Source organism: Heterocephalus glaber, unplaced genomic scaffold (genome assembly GCF_053883595.1).
Source record: "Heterocephalus glaber isolate CG9 unplaced genomic scaffold, H.glaber_assembly_v1.0 deba00000071, whole genome shotgun sequence".
In the NCBI taxonomy this organism is placed as follows: Eukaryota; Metazoa; Chordata; class Mammalia; order Rodentia; family Bathyergidae; genus Heterocephalus; species Heterocephalus glaber.
This window is the reverse complement of record NW_028258137.1, coordinates 13,928,258-13,954,929: the sequence shown is the minus strand read 5'-3', so window position 1 is coordinate 13,954,929 and position 26,672 is coordinate 13,928,258. Positions and strand designations below refer to the sequence as shown.

The 26,672-nt window shown below is 41.6% G+C and overlaps 1 protein-coding gene across 10 annotated transcripts; it reads left to right on the top strand.

Annotated features, from left to right (window-relative positions):
• Znf821 (zinc finger protein 821) lies at positions 1-26,506 on the top strand. Of its 10 annotated transcripts, none has more exons than XM_013071510.3 (8): positions 1-578; positions 9,802-9,864; positions 12,499-12,608; positions 19,578-19,703; positions 22,374-22,519; positions 23,424-23,528; positions 24,577-24,743; positions 25,547-26,506. In XM_013071510.3, the coding sequence occupies exons 3-8, from the start codon at positions 12,569-12,571 to the stop codon at positions 26,199-26,201; spliced, it is 1,239 nt and encodes a 412-aa protein (XP_012926964.1). In that variant the 5' UTR covers positions 1-578; positions 9,802-9,864; positions 12,499-12,568; the 3' UTR covers positions 26,202-26,506. The 10 variants fall into 10 exon arrangements, with proteins under 10 accessions (XP_012926964.1, XP_012926963.1, XP_087068140.1 ...); XM_013071509.3 differs by lacking the exon at positions 1-578 and adding an exon at positions 8,536-8,722; XM_087212014.1 differs by lacking the exon at positions 1-578 and adding an exon at positions 8,547-8,565.
• The last annotated feature ends 166 nt before the right edge of the window (positions 26,507-26,672 follow it).

Below are 26,672 nucleotides of genomic sequence, written 5' to 3'. Positions count from 1 at the left end.
GTACCCATGACGCTTGTGAGTCATCCGCTGGGGCGCGCCCTGAGTTCTTCCCAGGGTGTGGTGAAGCGGTTGGCAATGCCCTGTTCTTCGAGTCCGTACCTAGTACCTTTGTCCCGGATTGATCCAGCCAGTGGAAAAACTAGCTCCAGAACTGCCTCTCTTACTGCCGGAGTTCCTCGCTGAGATTTGCTCCACTCCCTGTCTCGCCTCTCCCTTCGCCCTCGGCGGCTTTCACCTGCGTCCGGGTTTTTGTCCCCTTGTAGAGAGACGGACAGGTTTCGCTCCCTCCCTGGCAGAGCACCGCTGTTTATGCTACTCTCCACCTGCCAGTCTCCGTTTCCTTCTGCTGACGCCAATTCTTCCGCCCCATCTTGATTACCCTTCCAACCACAACCTCTTTGGCCTGTATATTTAAATTCAGTAATACGTTTCCTCGGCACCACATTCTCTGGCAATTTCCCTCGAGTATCTCTATATTCAGAGGAAACTTTTCATTTGATTATCTTTGTTTTTAACTTGAAAACCATTTGTTCGGCTTGCATTGGCAAGGGCTTCCTGGACTCCGCTTCCAGGAGAAGGTAAGCCTGCCCCCTGCTGTAGAGGCTGCATCTGCCGAGACCAAAACTGGTTTGCTTAATTGTCCTGGGGCAGTCGCAGGACAGGTACGGAGCCAGCCGTTACAGTGAGAGGTTGTTATGAATGTAGCGATACTGTATGTATTCCATTTTGCAGCATTTTGAAATAAAACCAGGTTCTGGCAGCTCAATACACAGTATTTGGTTGCTTTAAAATGTGATTTTTTTTCCAGTAAATACTCCATATATAAATTGAGTTACTGTGCAGCAAGATCATAGCATTAAAAAAAAGTGAGGGCAGACCGCTCCAATTTTAAGACCCTAGAGATACGAAACCAAATGTAATGTACATGGACCTTGTTTAGATATGATTTCAAGAAAACCAGTTATAAAACGTTTGGGGGATAATTGAGGAAATTTTATCATGGAGCAGAAAATAACCCAAGAATTGTTATTTTGTTATTTTATAAGAAAATATCCTGTTATTTTAAGAAGTGTGTACTGTAAAATGGCAGCAAAAACTAGATGATGGCTATTGTACTATTTTTTAAAATTCTTTTATTGGTACATTTTAGGTTTATTGTACTATTTCCTCTACTTTTAAGTATGTTTTAAAATGTTCATAGTTGCTAGCCAAAAAGTGCAAGCAATCCAACTGTTCATCATGGGATGCGTGGATAACAAAATATGTTTATGGTGATTTAACTTTAAAATCTTTGAAGCAATGCATAAAGATGGCAAACCACATAGAGCTGAAAATGATATACAATGAAAGTAAATCTTTCTACTCTGAACCTTAGTCTTACAGTCCCCTTTGTAGAAGTAACCACTGTTACCAGATTCTCGTGGTTTTGTGGAAGTTACCTAATCTATAAAGTGAGGATAATATCACCCACCTCGATAAAATTGTTGTGATTAAATGTCTTAGGTTTATGAAAGCTCTTAGAACAGTGTTCAACAGATTCTTTTATTTTTTATGTATTTTTTTTTTTAAGAGACAGAGTCTCACTGCGTAGTTCAGTCTGGCCTTCAACTCACTGTGGAACCCAGGCTGGCCTCAAACTCTCAGTGGTCCTCCTGCCTCAGCCTCCTGAGTGCTAGGATACAGGTGTGCACCACCACAACTGGCATCAACAGATAGTGTTGAATGCTACTGATACCCTTTCAGTGACATACTTTTTTGAGACAGGGTCTTGCTAATTTAGGCTGGCCTTGAATTCACAGCCCAGGCTGTCCTTGAACTTGAGGTGATCCTCCTGCCTCAGCCTCCTTCCTGAGTGCTGAGATTACAGGAATGCCTGCACCACCATGCCCATCTGGTTTTTTGGGGTTTTGGGGTTTTTTTTTTTTTTTTTACACATATAGTAGCATACTAGACATACTTTACTGTAACTTGCTTTATCGTATATATCCTGGAGATTGTCCCTTCCATATCAATAGTTATCAATAATTCTCATTCCTTGAAAGGGCTACATAATATTCTGTTGTGTATGTGTACCTTTTTTTTTTTTTTTTTTGGTACCGGGTATCAAACTCAGGACCTTGCACTTGCGAGGCAGGCATGGCACCACTAAACTAAATCCCTGGCCCTGTGTACCTTAATTTTAAAGCAGAGCTGTTCTGATGGGCTTTTAGGTTATTTCCAATATTTTACTGCTGTGAACAATGCTGCAGTAACTAGATATTTGTCAGTATGACTTGTATTTACTGGGTAAATTCCCAGAAACAACTGTGTCAAAGGGTATATACATTTTTTTATTTTAATAGATGCTGCCAAATCACCTTTCAAAGAGGAAGTTCCAATTTGTACCGCTAACACCAAAGTATGAGAGTTTCTATTTCCCCATGCCCTTGACATTATAGCAACCTTGTTCAAGCCATGGAAATAAAAATAAGCTTAAAAAAAAAGGCATTAATCCCCAGTCTAATTAAGCAATTCATTTAGAAAAATTGCTTCCTACTCAGTTGTTTTGATTCAGCAGTCATTACTTGTGTCCTGGATTTTTGCAAAACTCACCTGTGTAATTATTCAGATCTTATATCATTTGTGAATTGTAACACAATCAACCAGTTATTCAAATACTATCTGGGAGGATGAGAAGAGAGGCAGTATCTCTATCCCTCTCTAAAGAGACTGGTTTCATTCAGAAGCTAAACGTAATCAAAAACTGACTCAGACTATTTCACTTGAAAATCCTGTTTTGCTATTGGGAGAAAAATTAACACACATTTCTTTGGTCAACTCTGTACCCTTTTTTGTTTAAATTATTACAACTAATAGCTATAATTAAAACAATGCAGAGTTTGAAACCCGTGGAATAAGAATCTCAGTAAGGAGCCTGAAGGCCCCGATCAGTCAAGCCTGTTTTTATACAGCTCCTCCAGCAAAGAATGGCTTTTACATTGTTAAGCAAGAGAACACACCTGTAATGTCAGCACTCAGGAGGCTGAGGCTGGAGGATCACCACAAGTTCAAGGCCACATAGGCTACATAATGAGTTCAAGGCCAATCTGAACTATATAATGAGACCCTGTCTTGAAAAACAAACATACATTGTTCAAAGGTTGGGAAAGGGATAAAGAGTAATATAACAGTGACCTTATGTTGCCTACAAAGCCACAAAGCCTAAAATATTTAAATACTATCTGGCCTCTTTTAGGAAAAGTTTGCTGACTCCTGCAATAAAAGTACAGTAATGCACATTGTGTAAGAGAAAGAAGGGAAGATGATGAAGATAGAGATATTTGCATTAAGTACTAATCTTTAGAAATGGGAAAGTTTCAGATAGCTCAGGCTAAAGAAGATACAATGGAATAGGAACAACTCTGGCTATCTTAGCAAGGCCAGGGAAGAAATCAAGATCGTTTTTTACAGCACCTGCAGAACAGTTCTTCAGAGCACTATTCAATATTGTTAATTAGGGGCCGGGGATTTAGCTCAATGGTTCCCCGCCTGCCTCGCAACCGCAAGGACCCGAGTTCCATCTCCAGTACCAAAAAAAAAAAAAATATATATATATATAGTTAATTAGGACTTTATATAAATAGTAAGCATCTCTGACACTTTGCAGTCCACAAAGCGCTGATAAGCACATTAGCTCAATTTAAGGCTCACCACATGTCTATGAAGCAGCTGTAGGTCAGAAATCCTTATCAGTTTTTTTTTTTGGTTTTTTGGGTACCAGGGATCGAACTCAGGTCCTTGCACTTTTGCAGCAGGCAGCAAAACCACTGAGCTAAATCCCCGGTCCCTTATCAGTTTTTATAGAAAAAAAGTGAAGTGACCAATCCAAGACCAACAGCAATGTGTCAAAATCAGGTCTTGAACCCAGGTCTTTACTTTTTGTTGTTGTTGTGTTTTTTGTTTTTTGTTTTTGGTGCAGGGGATCGAACTCAGGACCTTGTGCTTTCGAGGCAGGCATCAGCACCACTGAGCTAAATCCCCAGCCCTTGAACCCAGATCTTGAGACGATATTTTATACTTTCCATATACCCATATACTTTGCATCTTGGTCTTACATTTAATTTGTTTCCTGGTCTTATATTTGTGTGTATAGGGTTTATCAGTAAATACAAAGAAAATGCATTAAATCAGTACTCTTGCTTTGCAGTCAATATATTTTTGGATTGTTTTTTTTTGGTACCGGGGATCAAACTCGGGTCCTTGCGCTTTCGAGGCAGGCGGCAGAACCACTGTGCTAAATCCCCTGCCCTACAGTCAATATATTGATCAAAAAAATTTGCAAAGTTTTAGTTGTATTAATAGCATTTATCATCATTGTAATCCTAAAAAATTAATTTTTCCTTAAATGAATTTGAAAGAATAAAAACTAGTAGTCCTAGAATTTAAGTACAAATTCAAAAGCTGTTCAAAAGCAATTTTAAGGGCTGGGGATTTAACTCAGTGGTGCTGTACCTGCCTCACAAGCACAAGGTCCTGAGTTCAATCCCCAGTACTGCAAAAAAAAAAAAAAAAAAAAAAAGCAATTTAACCATAAATTCAAAAAACTATGAATCTAGCATAAGGATAGACATATAGTTCAATGAAACAGAATTGCAAGCCCAGACAAGTAAACCACACATTTGTGGACAATTGATTATTTTTTATTTTTGAAACAGGGTCTTGCCATGTAGTTCAGGCTGGCCTTTAATTCACTATGTAGCTCAGGCTGGCCTTGAACTTGTGATCGCCTGGCTGGATATTTGATTTTAAGCAAAGCTATCAAGAGAATTCAGTGGGGGAAAGAAGTCTTTTTAACAAATGGAGCTGAGGGGCCAGGGATTTAGCTCAGTGGTTCTGCAGCCTGCCTCGCAAGCACAAGGTCCGTTCGATCCCCGGTACCAAAAACAAAAAACAAAAACAAATGGAGCCGAGAAAGCTGGGTAGCCACATACAAAAAAAGATTAAATTAAAAAAAAAATTAAATTAAACTCCCCTGCTTCATACCATATACAGAATTAACTCAGAATGTATCAAAGATCTAAATGTAAGAACCAAAATTAGGAAACTCTTAGAAGAAATAACAGGTGAAAATTGTCATATCTAGGTCCTAGTTTCATAGCTATGACACTTAAATCACAAACAACCAAATAAAAATAAATTGGACTTCATATAAATAAAAAAACTTTGGTACTTCAAGAGGGTTCAGTGGCACTGTGCCTGCCTCACAAATGCAAGGTCATGAGTTCCATCCCGAGTACCAGAAAAAAAAAAAGAGAGTAACAAAGTGAATATATATAGGACCACAGAAAAAGTTTGCAAATCACATATCTGACAAGGGTCTAGTGTCCAGATTCATAAAAATTACTGCAACACAGTAATAAAAAGACAACCTAATTTTAAAATGGGCAAAAGATTTTAATAGACAGTCTCCAAATGGTCAATAGTAACCACATGAAGATATACGCAATTCAAATCAAAATCACAATTATATATAACTATATGCACTTTAGTAGCTGCAGTGAAAAAAGAAAATAATAGCTTGGCATGGTAGTGCACACTTGTTATCCCAGCACCTGGGAGGCTGAGGCAGGAGGATTGCTGCAAATTTGAGGCCAGTCTGGCCTATACAGTGAGTTCAAAGCCAGCAAGACCTTGTCCCAGATAAATAAGCCATGGAAAAATTGAAATAGTCATATATTGCCGGTGGACTACAAAATAGCACATCCACTTTGGAAAATACATGAGCACTTCCTTAAAAAGTTAAACACAGTTATCACATGACTCAGAAGTTTTAGTCCTAGATATATGTATACACCCAAGAGAACTGAAAACATGTTGACACAAAAATTGTACACAAATGTTCATAGCACATCATTCATAATAGCCAAAAAAGTGGAACCAAGCCAAATATCCATCAAATGATGAATGGATAAATAAAAGTCATAAATCTATACAATGGAGTATTATTCAGCAATGAAACGAATGAAGTACTGACCCACACTAGCATGGATAATCCTTGAAAACATTATACTAAGTAAAAGAAGCCAGACACCAAAGGTTCGATATTGTGTTATCCCATTTATATGAAATGTCCAGGATAGGCAAATCCACAGAGACAGAAAGTAGATTAGCAATTGCCAGGGGATAGGGTAAGGAAGAATGGGGACTTACTGCTAATGGTATGAGATTTCTTCTTGGAGTAATGAAAATGTTCTTGAATTAAATGGTGGTAACTGTTACTGTTTGGATCTTAAATTCTCCACAGGCCCTGTATTGAAGGCTTGGTCCATAGCCTGTGGAGCTTTGGAAAGTGGTAGAACATTTAAAAGATGGAGGCTAGCAGAGGTAGAAGTTACTTCACTGGATCATTGGATGCATGCCCTTGAAGGGGATAATATTAGATCCCTCTCTCTCTCTCTTCTCCGTCCCCCCCAGGTGCTAAGAGGTAACTTTGTTCTACAGCATGCTTCCACCATGATGTTCTGCCTTACTAAAAGCCCAAAGCATAGAGGTCAAGAAACTATGGACTGAGATTTCTGAAACCATGAGCCCAAATAATGCTTTTATCCTTTAAGTCAATCTTTCTCAGGTACTTTATCATAACAACAGAAAGCTAACAGTGATATTCCACAACCCTGTGAATATACTAACATCCACTGAATTGTACATTTTATTTTTAAATTTTATTTATTGAATTGTACATTTTAAAAGGGCAAGCTTCATGGCATGTAAATTATACCTTAATAAAAATTTTCCCCAAAAAATAGGTTTTTAAATTTTCCTGCAATTACTATTGTAATATAAAGCCCTAACAATTTAATTGTGGGAGCTAATAAATATAAAATGTATTTCAGAGCTGGAGGTATAGCTCAGTGGTAGAGTGTGTGCTTAGCATATGTAAAAACCTGGGTCCTATCCCCATACCAAAGCAAAACAAAACTGGATTAGGAAGATATTTAAGGGAGGAGTTAATATAATTGAAGTGGCAAAATAATAGCATAACTCTGACCAGACTGCAAAAGTAGAGATAAAAGGGGGGGGGGATCCACAATTAATTAAAAAGTCTTCTGGATCTAGAACTAGTTCAGATGAGAGCAGAGGAAACATTGATTATTTAATAATTTTTTAATTATTATTTGACTATAACTCTGAGTCACAACACCTCAAGGACATTTTTAGAGCACAGGAAATTTATAAGAATAGCATTATTATGATGTCACTTTATCAGAAGCTGCAACAAGCTGCACAGCTTCCCTACCCCAAGTGCTGGGGATTGAATTTAGGGCATTGAACATGCTAAGCATTTGCTGTACCACAAAGATATAATCCAGCCCACGCTGCCCAACTTCACACAATAATTTAGTAATGAATCCAGGAAGTTTCACTGGAGGCTAACTCTACGTGTTAGCAACTCATCTGCTGAAAACACCAACTAAGTCAATTTCAAAGTGGCATAATAAAGCCAAGTTTGCATCTTTTAGTCCAAACTAATCAAGAGTTACTGTGAAGTATAAAAGCTAATGTCTATTCCTACTTGCATTCTTACACAAAAGTCTGAAATCTTACTGGTTGAGTAAAAATATTTCAATTTCTGTTGAAATTAAAATTTTAAATGAAATTAAAATATTTCCTTGACTGATGTTACACGATTCCTACCTAAATATCTGTTACAATAAATGAATGAATGAATGAATGAGCTATTTACCACGAATTGTGAAGGACCAAGAGTCTTCAATACAGCCATTCTATCGTATTAGACACAAGAGGCAGACAATGATATCATCTTGTTGGAAATTTGGGAGAAGGACAGTCTGCAAGAACGCTTTATGCAAATACCAGAACTTGTCATTTTCTCAGCAGGGGCAGCATTCTCATTAGTTCTGCCTTTGTGGGTCCAGTAATCATAAGAAATATTTGCATAATGCTTTCACAAATTTATTTAACCAAACACAAGAACTCTATGACAGTAGAGGGCAGGAATTACTACATTATAATTCATTTTACTTTTAGAAAACAGAGGCTCAACACAGGGAAGTGACCTGCCCAACGTCTCGATTTGTCAGTGGCAAAGCTGAGACTCAAACCTGATCTTCTAATATCAGACCTCATCTTTTCATCGCATTCCCTCCTTTCCCAGGTAGACAATGTTAGGGGCAGGCGTAGGCATTCTACACGAAGACAGGATGAAAACAAAAAAGAAAAGAAGACAGGATGAGAGGAAAGGAAGGCAACAGGGAAAGAGTGAAGAGGATTTTGACGGGAGAAGGTGTTTTATTACGAGTCCAGCCACTCTCAATCGCCCCAAATCCCCTTTAAGCAGCAATAAGGAGCACAAGTTACGCCGGGTCTACCAACTTCTGTTATTTTATGAGTCAACCATAGTGCTAGAGAAATAAATGTTCAAAAGATGTCTAAAGATGTTTCTCGTCTGAGATTATGACAGCTGAATTTAGCCCCTCCCACGGAGGCCGTGGCACCTCGTTCTCGCCCACGTTGATTGCCTTAGGGGGTGAAGATACGGAGAGGTGTGAAAGCGTGAAGAGGAGGGTTCGTGCTGTTGGTGGGGGGTGCTAAGGTTGGGGTAAGGGCTGGGGAGCCTGCGGTGGAGCTGTGGTTAGGGGCACGTGGGTTTGTGGCTGAACACCATGGTCGAGTAGGACACCAGGATCAGAGCTGATAGTCAGGGTGGAGTTCACACACCCAGGTGGGTTTGGGGACACGAAGGGGCTGAGAGCGTCAGAGAAAGACCGAGGCGAGGACGTGACTGGGTGGTCTTGGGGGCAAGAGGATGCAGGTTCCCTAAGTCCCGCCTCCCCGGGCCCCCTCCGCCACAAGCCCCGCCCACAGCGCCAGGCCCGCGCGCCTGGGGGGCGGGGAGGGGGAATCGGTCTGGGGAGGGGGAAGGGGGAAGGGGGAGAGGTGAGGCTCGTGCACGCGCCTCACTCGCTGCGGGTGCGCGAGCAGCGCGCTCGCGTCGCCCGCGTCGCCATCTTTTTCCCCCTCCGTCCGTCTGTCTGCCTTTGGCTTTGTCCGTCTGCAGCGCCGCCCCTCGGCTCCTCGCCACCGGCTCGGCCCGGAGCCGCCCTCCGCCCGCCCGGGCCAGGTCCCGGAGAGCTCCGGCCTGGCCGGCCCGAGCTGCAGCCCGGGGCCCATTGTCCGGCGGTCCGTCTGTCCGGAGGCGGGGCCCAGGGACGCGGAGGCAGCGCAGCGCCGAGGCGCCGGGTAAAGACACCCCCGCGCCCTTCCTCCGGGCCGGGCCGAGGATGCGGAGGCTCCTCGCCCGCTCTGGGTCGCCGGCTGTCGGTCCTTTTGTCTGTCCGCGTCGGGGGAGGGGGAGGGGGCGGGGCGGCGGCGGCCGGGGCTCACCCCTCCCGGCGGACAGCCTCCTGCCGCGCCCCAGCCCCACAGTTCCTTTTCGGCCCCTCGCGGTCCCGCGTGGGCCCGGGCCAGGCGCAGCCTGGACGGCCCGGCGTCTGACAGGCTTAGGTGGCGCTGGGGGAGGGGAGGATGGCCGTGGGAGTGCGGTCCCGGGTCTCGGTCTCCGCTGCTGGGTCTCGCCGAGGAGCTTCTAAATTTAGATTTGGAGAAGACTGTTGTCTGAGCCTCCTCGAAGACCTCTGTAATTCCTGGGAATTTACCTGTGCCCATGCTTTAAAAAGCCAGAGGGAACGTCTCAGCTGATTGTACACATGCTCCAGACCCGACCCGAGGGGCACGGGGGGGGGCGGGGAAGGGGGGGGGGCGACTGAGTTACCAGCTTTCTTGTTCTCTTGTTTTTGGCAGATGCAAATTACTTGGATTCGGGCGAGTTTACTTTGCTCCGTGAGAACTGCACCAGAGCTGGAGGTGGGAGTGCACCCCCTTTTTAAGGCTGGATTTCATCCGGCTTTTTTTCCTGCTAAAATCTGTACTGTGCCCTAGAAGCTGCAACCTAACACCTGTAGGAGAGCAGAGACAGTGTTAAGAGAGGTGTGGCACCCTCCCAAGGACTCTGGATTTTGCTCTATAGCCAGAGCTGCCTTCCTCTTTAAACAGAATCCCCTGTAGACCAGAACCTCAGTTTACCTTTCTTCCCCATCTCAGTTTACCTTTCTTCCCCATCCCAGTTTCCTTCCAGATGGTGATTTCAGGCAGCTGTCCGTTTACATTTTTGGTTTAGTTTCAGGTGTGAGCATGGAAACTGAGGCAGTACTGAAAGTAAAACAGAAAGAGTGACCTCCGGGTCAATGTGTCCATGAGTTTTATTAGCCTTTACCACCCATAAAACAGTTGTCTAACCTCTGAGCTCTTGCTGTGTAGTCATGAGTGTCCTTTCAGTGCCATTTATTTTCTTATTTTCAAGAGTCCATGAGTCCACAGGCCTTTTTGTGTTTTTTTATTTCGTGGAAGGAAAGGGTATTCGCTTTTTTGTCCTTTGATCCCTCAGGTGTGAAGCCCCCTGGGGTACCATCTGGTCAGTTCCCCATTGGGCCACTAGGAGGAGGTTTGTGAGAGGCTGTGGACGCTGCTGATTTAAATATGCAGATGTTCATCTCTGTCTCTGCTTTGTAGCCTTAGTACTGAACTGTCATTTTGCCAAGATGATCGGAATAGAGCCTGCCTGGAATTATTTGATGTTCCTTCAGAAAGGACTTTATTACCTTTATCTCAGTTTCATTTTCTGATCTTGATGGGGAGAAAATGTAGATTAGTCAAAATTCCACTTTTTATTTATACAACAGAGGTGTATTTTAGAAAAATTAATAGACAACTTGCATTTCATTCAGCTCTCCACCTTGTGATTCATAGACATAGAGGAAAATATGAACTGTGATACTGATTCATTGCTTCCATCAATAAAAGAACTACTTGATTAAAAATTATAGGGCCAGGGATTTAGCTCAGTGGTTCTGGTGCCTGCCTTGCAAGCGCAAGGTCCCAAGTTCGATCCCCGGTACCAAAAAAAACCCAACTATATACACAAGGAAAACTTAAGAGAACAGAAACCATTAAATACCAGTATGATGTCCTCTAAATAATAAAAATTGGTTTTTACTGTATACGTTTGGAGTTTTTTTTTTTAAAGGTCTGAAAAAGAACTGTTTGATATGCAGATATGATAGAAGACTGCCTGAAAGCTGCTTCCTTTGCCACTTCCTGTGGAGGCCTGTCTTTGCCATTTGCGGTTTTTTTCTTCTTTTGGTAAGGGGAGCCAGGATCTGATTACAGGTTTGAGGTCCTTTCTAGCTACATAGAGGAGTTAGTTGGCATAACAGGAGGCAAATCTTCATTAACTCAAATGCAAAGTACAGCTAATAATAGTCTCTTATTCTTCTGAAACCAATAAACTACAATTTCATATTTTTATATGTGAGTACAGTTTGAGAAGGCAAAAACTGAGGTGACCAGATCTGTATTCCTGTCTTTGGTAGGAAAAAGAATCTCTTTTTATATCTGTTTAGTCACTCTGTCTTCCAAGGAAAATGTCACAGCTTCTGGAACTAATCTGTTCAAATTCTATAACAATGCTTATAGCTGGGCTAGGAACCTCCAGGACCTCTTCCCTCCTGTGCCAGAAGAGTAGATGCATGTCTCTACAGCACTTCTTCTTTTTTTTTTTTTTGGTACCAGGGATCAAACTCAGGACCTTGCGCTTTCGAGGCAGGCACCAGAACCACTGAGCTAAATCCCTGGCCCTGCACTTCTTGATTAGGGAGCTTTTCTCTCTGTTCCTTCCACTGGTCTTTTTGCTACACAGAGGCAGGAATAGGAAGAGGCTGTAAAGGTATTAACTTTATGTGAGCAGGGTCAGGCTGGTGTTCCACATTGGGAAGCTTAATTAGTATTCAGCAACATGGATGACATCTGGCTCTTCTGGTAAGAGCCCATCTTCAGCTTTGGGAGTGCACCTTGCTTTAGTGCCATCATCTACAGTGCCCAGCACTGTGCCTGTATCACACTCTGTTTCCCATGGTGTTTTCTCATTTACGGATGCCTGTCTCACAGGAATATGATGCCCTGTTAACTCTATGCAAGATAACTTCTTGAAAAAAAATGTCTAGAGGTTCCCACTGGAGCAGTTTGACTTCCAGTGGCCATGAGACATATGAGCTGCCACATTCTTACCATCTTTTGCTTTCTTTCACAATCTACAGTGATTATCTCTGTGAGCCCCCACTACTTCTAACCCTAGTTGCCAGAGTGTTGGATCCTTTTCTATTCTGTGACCTTGATGATTGATTACTTAACAGTATTCTGGATTCCAAAGATGGATTTAGAGTACAATTCTCTAAATCCTCTGAAGGAATCCCTCTTAAATTTCTTGGGATCTTTACACTGTGCTAGAGATTTATTTACTTCTTTCATTAGTTCAATTATTCATCAACTCATGGTGAGTTTTATATGCTCAGGAGCTATTTTTAAAAGTCTTTTTATCTTTCAATTTTGTATAGTTTCTGGGGGGAAATGACATGTGCTGACTACACCCTTTTTTTATTGTAGGTTAGCAATTTGCAAGGAGGTAGTAACATCGTGGAACTGGGAAAGGCCAGAGGTCTCAGATCAGGAAAACATGTCCCGCCGGAAACAGACAAATCCAAATAAAGTTCACTGTGAGTACTAAACCTTGTCTTCTGGAACCTGGGAATGTTAAGGGTTGGAAAAAGAGAGGGTAACCTGAATTAGGGTGAGAGGCATACACTATTTTTTAAAGAAGAAAGGGTTAAAAGTTTTGGATATATGGACTAAAAGTGTGTCTGGTTACTGGAGTAAGACAGGGGGACATAGCCCTGTCTTTAGGGATATATACATTTGATTCATCCTTAATACCCACAGTAACAGTTAAGGGATACCTACTTTGTACAAACCATTGTGGTTGATATCAGGGCTATAAAACTGTATAAAACTGTAATGTAGCTTCAGATACACATGCACTCACACACACACACAGAGAAATACAAGAAATACATAAAAATATAAGATAGGATATGCTAAATGCCAAATAGGGATGCTACAGACTGTATATACTACAGAAATTAAGAGGAGAGAAATTAAAAGAGTTCTGTGTCCTGGAAATACATGCTAGAAGAGGCCTTATCATGAACTTAAACTGGACCTTAGAGAGTAGAAAGTGGAGTTGAAAAAAAGAGGGAGAAAAGGGAGAGGAAAAATCAGGTGGGGAAATGATGTGAATAGTTACAAGAAGGAGTGCACATGGCATGTTCAGAGGATGAGGAGACTTTGTATAAAGCAGAAGTTTCATTTGTCCAGAAGTCATAGCACATAATTCTGCATTGTGGAGGCCTGAATGTTGGACCAAGTGCAGACTTCATTCTGTAGACTAGAGAGCTACCAAAGGCTTTTATACAGGAAAAGAGGAGTGACATTTAGAATGTAGTTTTGATACTATGAAGCAGTGTGTGGGATGAATCACATGAAGGAGACTAGAAATAGGACAACAGGCATGCATTGTTGCTCTGTATTGTTTCTCAGCAGTTTCATATGTATATTCTATTCTGAACTTATAAGGGGCAGAGACTACGTGCTATATATCTCTCTACTTCTGGCACTGCTCATAAATGGTGTTTCCAAAATGCCCTTTAAAATTAACATCTCTGCAGATTTCAGAAAACTATTTTCTTATGATCTAGGGGGATAAGCATTCTCACACAAATGATCATAAGAGACAGATACCTCTCTGTTATTACGGTGGACTGATTGAGTAAAATGAAACAACCTTTGAAGAAAATTTAAAGGCACAACATGCAAGATTTTGTTTTAAGGCCAAAAAAAAAAAAAAAAAGAAAAAACCCCCAACAAAACTACATTTGAGAGGATAGTTTAGTCAAGCAATTAAGAGAATTAAAATTTATTAGAAACATTATGTGGGCTGGGGATTTAGCTCAGTGGTTTCGCCTCCTGCTGCGCAAGCGCAAGGACCTGAGTTCGATCCCCGGTACCAAAAAAAAAAACATTATGTGCCAGGCACTATGATAAATCGTTTCTGGGTAATTTTAAGAGCAGAAGAGAAAATAGTTTGAACAAAGGAATTAAGATGACTTTGACATCTTATAGATTAACGAGATTTGGGTAGCAGGCCTCAATATATAATTTTCTATGTAAATCTTGGAAAAGTTATGTAAGATGGGACCAGTTGGATGCTTCAAGAGTATATTCTGGCTGGATGTGGTTGCACATGCCTATAATCCCAGCACTGGGGAGACTGAGGCAGGAAGATTGCCATGAGTTCAAGACCAGCCTCAGCTACATAGTGGGTTCAAGGCCAACCTGAACTACATAATAAGACCCTGTCTCAAAAAAAAAAAAAAAAAAAAAAAAAAGTGTATTCTGGAATAGGTGGATGTGCAAGACTGCTTAATATAAAGGTGAGTGGTCTATGAAGATGTAGAAGCAGTTGCCAAAACACTTAAAATGCACTGTGCCCCAATGTGAGGATTGTCAAAGAGATAAAATTCAATAACTAGCATAAGTCATCCAGCACGGGTTCAGGAGGATTGTCTTCCCTTCTGCAGTTGAAGATGAACAAAGTATAAATACAGACCACAAGAAGACAGCAGGAAAGGTACCCTTCATAGAAATGAGGGGTTTACCAATAAGTCAATTAAAGGAGTTGGGTGTTCATCTCTTAAAGCTACTTTCAGAGAGACTAATTTGTCCAGGTGATGGACTAAGCTTGAGCAAAAAAAATAACACACTGAGAAGTTTCTTAAGAACTTCTGTTTATTTTTTATTTGGGGACTGAAGCTGATCCTGCCCTTTTTGAAAGATCATCTTCTCATTGCCCATGACAGTAATGACAAGAGGAAGAAGGAAATTTTATTTTTCTGATCATTTGTGTCCCCTATGCACCTTGCAGTGAAATGGACCCAAGCGTATGTATTGAATTTAATGCTGTTTGTCTATTTAAAGTAAATAGCATGGACTCAAGGTCTGGGAAACAGGAAGGTCTGCAGAAGCTTTGCTTAAATGTCAAAACCAATCAGCACTTGAGCAGAGTAATGGCTGAGCTTCATTACATCTGCCTTCTGGGAAGAAGACTGTGTGGAATGAAGCTAAAAGCACGCCTAAAGGGATACATTAATCCTGCTGCCATAGCCCGGCAACATTTGTCAGATCCACTTTAGATAGGGAGGCTGCTTTGGCACTGATTTGGTTTTCCTCAGGGCTGTTTTTATATCATATTGCTGGAATGATTCTTTCCTGCAGAAATATCCACACAAACTCTTTATCTCTTGCCCACTTGCTGCATTAATAGACTCATTTGCAATAAAAGCCCAGAATTGTTAGTCATGGAGAAACACTGTTGCTGCATTGAAATCTGTTTTATACCTTCTCCTCCATCGTCTCCATGTCACCCCTGAGTACAAATCTTGTCATTTATTTCTAGAAAGGTAGAAAACACAGTCTTTTGCAATGCTCAAATTTAGGGAGTTTGAACCAAGCATACCACTAAGAAAGGAAATTTTAAGAGACTTTTACTTTCAGATTATAAGATACATGAAAGACTAGAAAACTTCACCTGAAAGTTTTTCTAGAGGAGAAGGAATAAAAGCCTTTAAGGTCCTTTCTCTTCTAAAAAGCACAACTTGTTTTGTCTTTATTCATCCCATTTGGCATTCTCCTGAGGTAACGGGTGTGTTCTCAACAGGTGGTACCACGTGGGTTACGACAGCTAGAAATGGAATCGTAAGCTCCTCACACTAGCTCCTTTTTTTTCTGACCTTGACATCTGCTCCCTTAGAGAATATGTTTTGGCTGCTTTATTTAATTTCATTCAGTCTGAAATTGCATTTGTTTAAGTGTACCAAGGATCCAAGAAAGAGAGTTGTAAAATATTTGCGTTCTAGAGACTTTCATCTCAGTCTTTTTATCTGTACTGTGAACTAGCTTGCATGGCCTCATTCTTATATGATCTGAAAAACCTAAGCCAAATCAAAGCCAAACAGTATTTTGAGTTTTGTACCAAAAATAAATAAATAAAAAGTAGATGTAGTACCTTGCTTTTCATAGTGGAGCCCAACTATTAAGATGAATAAATACCCATATTTAATAAGATGATTGCCCTACATTAATGTCTAGGGACCAGAGGATTTTTAAAACCTATTCCAATGGTCTCAGGATGGAAATAATTCTACATTATAAAAACAGGTAATTTTATAACAGAGAGTGTGTGTGTGTGTGTGTGTGTGTGTGTGTGTGTGTGTGTAAGTAATGGGATTGAACCTAGGACCTTCACACTGAGCTACATCTCAGGCTTTTTTATACTTTGAGACAGGATTCTGCTAAGTCATTCAGGGTAGGCGATCCTCCTATCTCAGCCTCCCAGACTGCTGGGATTATAGGCATGCAGCACTGTACCTGGCTAATTTTATAGCACTTCTTAATCACTAGTATTTCTGTGGATCACATTATACTTGAGTCAACATGACACAATTTTAGCAAGTCCTACTTCTTATGAGAAGGATAATTCTGGACAATGTTTCAGAAATTAGCCAAAAGTGACATTTATCTTTTCTTAAAGTATCTGCTAGAACTGCTGCTTTTTAAATGCTGTTTTATATATTTTGCCTTACGGTGTTCCATAAAACAGGAATAGTCTTCAGGATTAACATTTACCTTAGCTATTTTCCCCAGGTCAAAAGAGCACAGCTTTTCTTTCCAAACTGCCAAAAAAGGAATGACAGAATTAATTTATCTCAGTTATCCTAGGTGAGATTGCCAGCAAGTCTTGGATAGAGAAGTTATATTTAAGCCACATCAGTAGACAAAAACAAAATTTTTTTTTTTGGTACTGGGAATCGAACTCAGGACCTTGCACTTGCGAGGCAGGTGGTGGAATCACTGAGCTAAATCCCCAGCCTGACAAAAACAAATTTTGAGTTTGTGTTGATAAAGACTAAGCAATTACTGGCTCATCTTGAAAAGTACATATCCTTTTAGATGCCTTTCTTCTAATCCAGTGGTGATTCCCCAATACAAAAGGGAAAAGATATTGTTCATTCTTAGCATGTTATAAACCTAGCTGGTTTCTGGTTAGGTTTCTTTAGAGACCAAAGTATCACTGTTAAGATATGCCCTTGATAATTACATGCTAGTATATAACTTGTTCCTTTCTGTCATGTCTGCCCATGACTCCTGGTCCAAAACATGTACCTACCCAGAAGAATTGAAAAACTATTCTAGTTGACTGTGATCTTGCAGTTTCAGTGAAACCAACATGGAGAACTTAAATTATTTTACTTCTGCAGAGAGGAATGAGAAAGCACTCAACACAGAGCTTATTTTTTGCTTTCTCTGGCAGTAATTTATATCCAGTGTGTCATCTTAGATACTGTGAAGATGGGCTTAAAACAACTTATTTTTCCTTTACTTGAGGGCTGTGTAGCTAGGATTACACTTTCACACTCTCCACCTCCAGTCCCACCCACAGGATTAGTCATAGTTGCCACAATGTCAGTTACTTTAATCCAGGCGTGATAATTTATGATGTGGTTTCAGAACCATCATTTTTCCTTTTGTCATATACTGGCCCTGAGAACATTATTTTGATATTTAGGTTGTGTATATAAGTTTCTTATGGTATGAAGATAACACCAACACCAAGCTAAGACCCATTCTTCTCACAGAGAGACAAACGTGTTACCAGCAAAACCACTTTGATGAACCTTCTAACCTTGAACTCACATCTCTGCTAAACAGTAGTTAAAAACTATGGACCTTAGGGGGTAAGGGTATAGTTCAGTGATAGAGTGCATTTGTATCATGTGCAAGGCCCTGGGTTCGATCTCAACCCCCCAAAAAAGAAAGACATTAGAGCCAGGCATGGTGAATAAGCTATAATCTCAGCACTCCAGGAGGCTAAGGCGGGAGGATCAAAAGTTTGAACCCAGATGAGCTGCTTAGTGACTTAGCAAGACCCTGTCTTAAAATAAAAATGGCAAAGGCCCTGGGTTCAATCCCCAGTATTGGGAAGAAAGACATTAAAGTTGGGTAGACTTGGGTTTAAATGCTTGGTTCCACAATAGACCTTAGTTTTCTCCTTAGTAAGTTATAAGTAGGTGGTAATATTGACCTCATAGTTTTGCAGAGAAGTAAGGTAATGACTATAAAGCATATAGCTTGGAACTAGCATAGTAACTATAATTCATATTCAACATTTAACATATAGTAGACATTCAGTGGGTATTTGGTGAACAAATGACCAAGTAAGTTACATGAAACATACTCCACATCAATATTTTTCACTACCCAGCCAGGCATGGTGGTGCACACCTGTAATCCCAACACTTGGGAAGCTGAGGTAGGAGGGTCACCATGAGTTTGAGGCCAACCTGGACTACATAGTGAGTTCAAGTCCAGCCTGAACTACATAGTGAGACCCTGTCTTAAAAAAATACTTTTTTCACCCCCCAAGAACTAGCAGTATAGATCACCCCACCATTTCATTCCTCCTACATCATTGTTTTCTAGCTCAGAACCTGAGCCTTTTTACTTTGTTTTCTCTCTTCAGTAAGAAAGGACCTGCTGTATTGTTAAAAATATCACTGGGGCTTTTTATTATTCCTTTTTGCTGGCTGAGGCATGGGGTATATAGTTTCCACTTTGAGATAATGGAAATCTGGAGAAACCCAACTCTTCTCCTTATGTCTGGTATCCTGGTAATAAAAGAGCATTTAAGGGGCTGGAGATTTAGCTCAGTGGTTCTGCCACCTGCCTCGCAAGCGCAAGGACCCGAGTTCGATCCCCAGTACCAAAAAAAAAAGAGCATTTAAATGTTAACTCTGCAGTAACCACATGAATCCCAAGCAGAGTTCATCAGAAGTAAATGCAAAATTAAGGATGAGTCTAGGGCTCTTAGACCCTGAAAGGGGTCAGGGGCACATTGTCCCAAGGAGACAGTAAATATTATTTGGTGTAAATTAGTTGGTATGTTTCAGGAAAACGAGCAGAAATGAGTTTGTATGTTATCTGTTCTCCTCCTTGTCCAATTTTCAATCAATTGGTTTTCTCATACTAATTCTGATAGACATTAAAAAGAAAGTCAAGCAAGAACTTCCAGAGTATGTCTTGGAAAGACAGTGGATGAAAGATGGGATGGAATGAAGATGAATTTATTTAGAAGGATTATTTGAAGCACCTATTTGCACTCCAAGATAGACCATAATGCTAGTAATTTAAGGTATAGAGATTTTGTCTAGATTTATTGTCCTGTATCATCCCATCACTTTGCCTGTATTTCCTCAATTCTGATGGAATGTTGTAAATGGAATTGAGAGTCTGCAGTTAAATTTGTAAAGTAGCAATTGTTCACCTTTTGAAGAGTCAGGAATAGGGAGATTTAAGAGAAGCAAGCTATGCTTTCTAGAGTATCTGGCTTACTGCCCAGGAAGAGCAGCTGTGCCCAGAAGCTGTTGGAGGCAACAAGCTGACTTGAAGATGAATGACCCCACCACAGGGGACTTGCCTGTCTCCTACCTTTGAATGGTCTGACTTTCCAATGAGCTTGCCTGGGGATATGCTGCCCAGCTGGTGGCCTGACTATTTTTCCTTGTGACCACCAGGGGATCAAGTATTTGCTGGGCTAGAAGAGCAAGCCCGCCAGGCGATGATGAAAACTGATTTTCCTGGAGACCTTGGCAGTCAGCGACAAGCTATCCAACAACTAAGAGATCAGGACTCCAGTAGCAGTGAGTTCTGCACCTTCTGGTAATGACTCAGGGCAATGGGAGAAGAATTATCAGAGTGTGTGTGCTCTGGGGATTGTGCATGGGGGTTGGGAGGAAGATATAAAGAAGCAACTATGTAGATCTTGGGTGCCCCCACAAATGTTCTAAGTGTGAACATATGCTTATTCAGAGAGAGAGGGCAGGTTTGGCATTATGTTTCAACTCAAGGCTACAGTACTCAGCACAGTGTCATATAGAGATAAGTTCGTGATGGTTGTGATAGAGACATAGGATAATTAATGCTCATGTAGCCCCTGGATTAGGTCAATAAAACAAGGGCGGCATTGATGCATTTTTGCTCGAGGGCTCAGTTTTAATGTTATACAAGATTTGCTTAGTGATGAGATCATGCAGTATATAAAATGCTGTACTCAGGGTCTTCCTACACGAAAGCCCTCAGAGTAGATCTGTGGGTAGGAAATAGAAAAGACTGGTTCTTTTTTTTTTTGGTACCTGGGATCGAACTCAGGACCTTGTGCTTGAGAGGCAAGGGGTGGAACCACTGAGCTAAATCCCCAGCCCGAAAAGACTGGTTCTTACAAATTGACCCTCATGGATTGTTCCATGACCTGCATGAACAGATACATTTTGAAATGGGTTATTTCCTAGGAAGATTTCCATACATTCTTGGTCTCATCCATTTGATACTGGTTATTATTAGTATCAATTCAGAGTGACAGTTCTGATTTTTCTTCAATTTGAGCCTGGGGGAGAACAAAAAGCAAGAGAGTTCTGTAACTTCCTGGGAACTACAGTTTTTCCCAAGTGAATAATTAAGCAATAGAAGCCAGTAAAAAAAATTCAGTAACTAATCACTTAAGTATAGAAAAATGACCCTCAAATTTCTGGAAAACCTATGGAACCTCACCATTTTCTTGAATAACAAGAATAGCAACACCTTCTATAAAAGTCTGATAGGTTTCCATTCTAGAAAAGGTGTATCATCCCTCTAGATAGCACACTTGCTTTCTTTTCTTTCTCTTTCTACTAGAGATGTATTTGGATAATTAATAAATTACAAAAATGTGTTTAATACAACATGGTCTTATATTAAGCTTACAAGTATTCCAAATAGGAAGCTGTTAAGAAAATATAGTGTGATTTCATCTATGCCAATCCTTGAGCTGGATACAAATGAATGAAAAGAAGCTTCAAGCTGGTACTAAGGCATACGCATCATAGATCTTTGTAGGACCCAAATCCAGTCCTCCAAGCTACTGGTGTATAGACATATATAACTATAATGAATGGTGGGACTGTCTCATGCAGAAAGAGAATGTAACCAGTTTTGTCCAGACACTGGTGGATTTAGAAATTATGCAAAGGATAGTAGAGAGAAGATAAGCAGCACTATTACTGAGAAAATCTTAATCTCACTGTAGCTACAAAGAGCCTGAAGTCTACCATGTATGTCTCTCTACTTACAAGAGGTCCAAGTGTCCAGGATCTGGGTGAAATTGGGATAGATCTGGAGTCTGACAGCTTCCATAGGTTTGGATTCCACTTATGATTGTTGGGTACTAGTTCTTTCCTTTTAGAAAGAACTCCATTTGTTATTTTGCAGTGAGTTTTTAAAAATCCTTTTTTTAAAACTATCTTATAAGTAATAGAGAACAAACATCAGCTCACATAAATCAGCCACACCCTGCCCCCAAAACTAAAACTCAGTTCTACTTCAGTCACAAGAAATAGTATTTCATTCTAAAGTGAAAAGTGAAGAAAACCCCATTCCTTCCACTTAATGCATTTAGTTATCCATCGGATAATCCAAAGACCCAATAGAAACAGCTGATACATTGAGCTGGGTATGGTGGTACATGCCTGTAATTCCAGCACACTCAAGGCTGAGGCAGAAAGATCACTAAGACAAGGCCATCCTGGGCTACATAGTGAGTTCAAGGCCAGCCTGAACTACATAGTGAGACCCTGTCTCACCAAAAAAAAAAAGGCGGGGGGTTATGCTGAGCTTAGAATCCCGGATTACTAGTGGAGTAAGAACAGAGAGAGTTGGATACTGCGACAGAGTACCTGTGGTTGGTTGCTGTGCTGATTTTTCCACTATAATGAACAGACTATAGAGTGACATCATTTTCACCTAATTTATTACTGCTTCCTTATTGATAAGGGGGAAGAAAAACTTGCTGGTGTTTCCTTAGGGTTTGTTGAGAGAGAACATATTAGCTCAGAGTAGAATAGTGTGTGACATCATGGAGAAATTATGCAGACATTTTAGAGAAAAGTAAGTAAAATATTAACAAGAAATGTTTGTACATCAGAAGTCGTATGTTGTGGGAATGAGCCTGTTACGAGGTGCTGGGGGAGGTACTATTTGAAGTGTGAGATATTTGAGAACCATTCATTCATAAGGATTATTTTTGTGATAATGTAGAGGGCCCAATAACCATTTTCTAATGTAGTTTTGTCTCCATTTTTTTCATTTCTGTGTATATGGTATAACAGTGATAGCTGGTTTCCACTTAACATGATTTGTACCCAACTAGACACTAATTCAAATTATATTATGGAAGATCTGAAAATGTTTTTCATTGTAGCTGCGAACTGCAGGATGGACAGCAGCTCAGGATGTATTCCTGCAAAAATCGGAACAAGTGACCAGTTTGTATGTTCCAGGTGACAGTGAGGGTGATGAAGAGGAGACCACACAAGATGAAGTCTCTTCCCACACATCAGAGGAAGATGGCGGGGTGGTCAAAGTGGAAAAAGACTTAGAGAATGCAGAGGAGCCTGTTGGTGGGAACAAAGTAGTAGAGCATGAGGCAAGTGAAAAATGGCTTTTGAAAAATTATTATTATTATTATTATTTTATTTATTTATTTTTTTGGTACCGGGGATTGAACTCGGGTCCTTGTGCTTGCGAGGCAGGCAGCGGAACCACTGAGCTAAATCCCTGGGCGAAAAAAATTATTTTTTTTGAGATAGGGTCTCACTGTGTAGTTCAGGCTAGTCTTGAACTTATTATGTAGACTAGGCTGACCTCAAGCTCACAGTGATCCTTCTGCCACAGCCTCCTGAGTGCTAGATTACAAGAGTGTGCCACCATGCCCAGCACACATGGCTCTAGTCCTGCAATGCCCTGCCCTTCTCACCATCCCTGATGCTTCTTAGCTGTATGTCACAGTCTTGATGGTCTTCTGGGCCTTCATACAAAGCCTCTTCTTTCACAGCACCAGAATCCAGCCCTCAGTCACAGCACACATCATATTGCCATTTACAGCTATCTTTCCTAAAACTCCCCATTTCTTTCCAGGCAGAACAGCCACCTTTGCAAACTGAAAGCTTACTTTCTAAAGTGAACTAGAATATGCTTGCAAATTTGTCAAAATGTTACCTGAGGCATCACCTTCTCACTACATGGTTTCCTGAGACTCCTACAAGGAGATGGCAGGAGAGATGCTAATCCTTTGCTGCAGTATTTCTTAGATAAAATAGCAACTCTCTCTGGGGCAGTCCTCTGTGCTCATGGCAGAAAACCTTGGAGAAAATGAAGATGTAAGCAAATTTAATTCCTTTTCAAACATTTCTTTTTCCTTCAGCCCACAGTGGAAACCTAAGAAGAACACATGACATCAGGATGTGCTCCTTTTAACCCTGTTAAAGAGGTGGGAGCAGGGAAGAGACTAGTGAAGTCTCTTCATGAATTGCCTGTTTATTAAATTGCAGGTCACAGAAAATCTGAATTCTGACCCCTTGCTTGAACTCTGCCAGTGTCCCCTCTGTCAGCTAGACTGTGGGAGTCGGGAGCAGCTGATTGCTCATGTATACCAGGTATGGCATAGGGAACCACGAGGTCTGGAACCCCCAAAGTGCTGGTGGCTTGTTTATAGCCCACATCCTCCATTGGCCTTTGCCTCTGTCTCCTGAAGCATCTTGGGGTTTTGCCTCCATAAGACTTCTCTCCAGTTCTCAGAACTTTCTTAGAGTTGTAAGTGGGATTTGTTGGGAAAATAGGTTCCCAGGCAGACACAGTGTAAAAATTAAATGTCATCTTTTTCTAAATTATTTAGTACATATATTCAGTAGTGAAACAGAAACTAACATATATTAATAATGAAGGCCTTTAAAGAAAAAAATGTAATTGATATGTTTCTGAAATACCAGTGGAAATATAAACAAGGGAATCAGAATAATAGTCTTTTGTTTTCTGTTTACCGTAATCCAACTGCAGAGTACCTGTGCCTTGTGATCCATATTGACAAGGGATCAATACACAGGCACAGAGTGGCTTGGGTTGTACAATTAGTTTACAAGAAGTATTTCTTTAAAAGACTGTCTTCTAAAAGAATGAGGAAAGACATACCAGTAATCACAGCCAGCTCTGAGATTTGGCCTTCGTCACCTTTTGTTTTTTGTTTTTTGAGACAGGGTCTTGCTGTGTAGTTCAGGCTGGCCTTGAACTTGTGGTGATCCTCCTGCCTTAGCCTCCTGAATGCTGGGATTACAGACATATACCACTACAGTTCATCACTCTCTTAAAAGGCACTTGCTTGCCTACACAGTGTGAGCCAGAGAGAGCTAAATGATTCTGAACATGAATTCCTCTAGAGCTGTGGAGCCACACTGTTCTTCAGACCAGCCATTTGTCTCAAAATTTGGTCAGACTTCAAGGTAATGAAATTGGAACAATAATTTGAATGGCCAGGTCTATTTGAAGCCCCACTAACACAATAAGCTGTGACTTCCAGGAGTTATACAGAAAGAATAGTTCTAAGTCCCTGGTTCTGAAACTAAAAAAAGAAGACATTTCTCAGAAAGTAGTTGAGTACAGATTATCCTGGAGTAGTGCAAATTGACAAATTAAGGCTCTGTTTTACAGCATACTGCAGCAGTGGTGAGTGCCAAGAGCTACATGTGTCCTGTCTGTGGTCGGGCCCTTAGCTCCCCAGGGTCATTGGGTCGCCACCTCCTAATCCACTCGGAGGACCAGCGGTCTAACTGTGCTGTGTGTGGAGCCCGTTTTACCAGCCATGCCACTTTTAACAGGTTAGCTGGGCATCTAACCCTGTTGTACTGGGGAGCAAGTTACTGGGTATGGGTTCTGCTTTCCCAAGTTCAAAGTTAGCCAAGGGATAGGTAATAAAAAGCCAAGTGACACATGACTATTTGGAAATGCGAGTAATGAGGTTTGGAAATACCACTTGGATGTCCCCAAAAGGAGGTAAATTCTCATTTCTTTCTTCATCCAAATATACTCAACTAGAAAGAGATGTAAAGAAGTACAAGAATGTTTACAAAAAAGCATGAAGAAAAAAGTTGTAAGGTACTTAGAGGAACCTGGTGTGAGGACAGTCTTCACTGTGTCCTAGGAAGACTGGAGCTCTGTGAACTGTTCTTATCCTGTTTGCGTGGTGTACAGTGCAGAGGGTGCCTTTCATGGGACAAGGTGAGGCAGTGGAAGCCCACACATCCAGATCCCTTTATTTGCACAGTAAGCCTAGCCCTGTACCATCACTCAACTTCACATTATACAGCTTGATTTTTGGTGGGTTGCTGTGGCAGGTGGCTCAGTCTTTTCTTTGAGGTGGGCTTTAAAACTTAGTAGATATCCTAGCCCAAAAAGAACAGGTTTCCCAAGCATTAAAATGGACCTCTAAGGGACTGGGGATGTAGCTCAGCAGCACAAATGCCTGCCTGGCAAGCGTGAGATCCCAAGTTCAATCCCTGGTATCAAAAAAAAAAAAGACCTCTAGTAGTGAACTTGGTCTGATAAAAAAGAGTAAATTAGGGTTGACTATGTGAGCTTAGGTATAAGGAAACACTAACCATTCAAAATGTTTGCCTTCCAGTGAGAAACTTCCTGAAGTACTTAATATGGAATCCCTACCCCCAGTTCACAGTGAGGGCCCCTCCAGTGCTGAGGGGAAGGACACTACTTTCAGTCCTCCAGTGTACCCTGCTGGAATTCTGCTTGTGTGCAACAACTGTGCTGCCTACCGGAAGCTACTGGAAACCCAGACCCCCAGTGTGCGCAAGTGGGCCCTGCGTCGACAGAATGAGCCTTTGGAAGTACGGCTGCAGCGGCTAGAACGAGAGCGTACAGCTAAGAAGAGTCGGCGGGACAATGAGACCCCTGAGGAGCGGGAGGTAAGGCGCATGAGGGACCGTGAAGCCAAGCGCTTGCAGCGAATGCAGGAGACAGATGAGCAGAGGGCGCGCCGTCTGCAGCGAGATCGGGAGGCCATGAGGCTGAAGCGAGCCAATGAGACCCCAGAGAAGCGGCAGGCCAGGCTCATCCGAGAGCGAGAGGCCAAGCGGCTCAAGAGGAGGCTGGAGAAAATGGACATCATGTTGCGAGCTCAGTTTGGCCAGGACCCTTCTGCCATGGCAGCCTTAGCAGCTGAAATGAACTTCTTCCAGCTGCCTGTAAGTGGGGTGGAGTTGGACAGCCAACTTCTGGGCAAGATGGCCTTTGAAGAGCAGAACAGCAGCTCTCTGCACTGAACCCCTCTCTTGTCTGTTCTCCCACCCACCCAAGCCCACAGGGCTCAGTGCTGCAGGTACCTACAAGGCCATCCTTGCTGCCAGAGGCAGGCCTGGGTTTGTTGCAGGTGGACCTGTGCACCCCTTGCATGTGGGAACAGGATGACAGGGTCAAGAGGGACCCAGCTCTAGGTACCCGAGACAAGGGAGCAGGCACTCCAGAGAACTGGACTCCCTAGCCACTGCAGCAGGCCAGGCTTATGGGACTATAGGATCCCAGTACAGCCCATGAAGTTGTGAGGGCAAATAAATTAATTTTATCTTTACTGGCCCTTTCCTGCTTTTTGCCTCAGTTTCATTCTAGCCAATGAAGCGAGCTAGGAGAGCTGGGTGGGAGTTTTCAGGCAGTGACTGCTGTTGGCATGCTTTTTATAAGGAAGGGTGCTCTTCAGCTTAGGCTACCCAAGCTCATGTCCTTTACAAACTGATGAG

Bases quoted from the DNA above. Each gene is read 5' to 3' on its own strand.
- Znf821 (XM_013071510.3), top strand. From the start codon at position 12,569: ATGTCCCGCCGGAAACAGACAAATCCAAATAAAGTTCACT. The intron at 12,609-19,577 runs GTGAGTACTAAA...TGTGACCACCAG, and splicing joins AAATCCAAATAAAGTTCACT to GGGATCAAGTATTTGCTGGG. The intron at 24,744-25,546 runs GTTAGCTGGGCA...TTTGCCTTCCAG, and splicing joins AGCCATGCCACTTTTAACAG to TGAGAAACTTCCTGAAGTAC.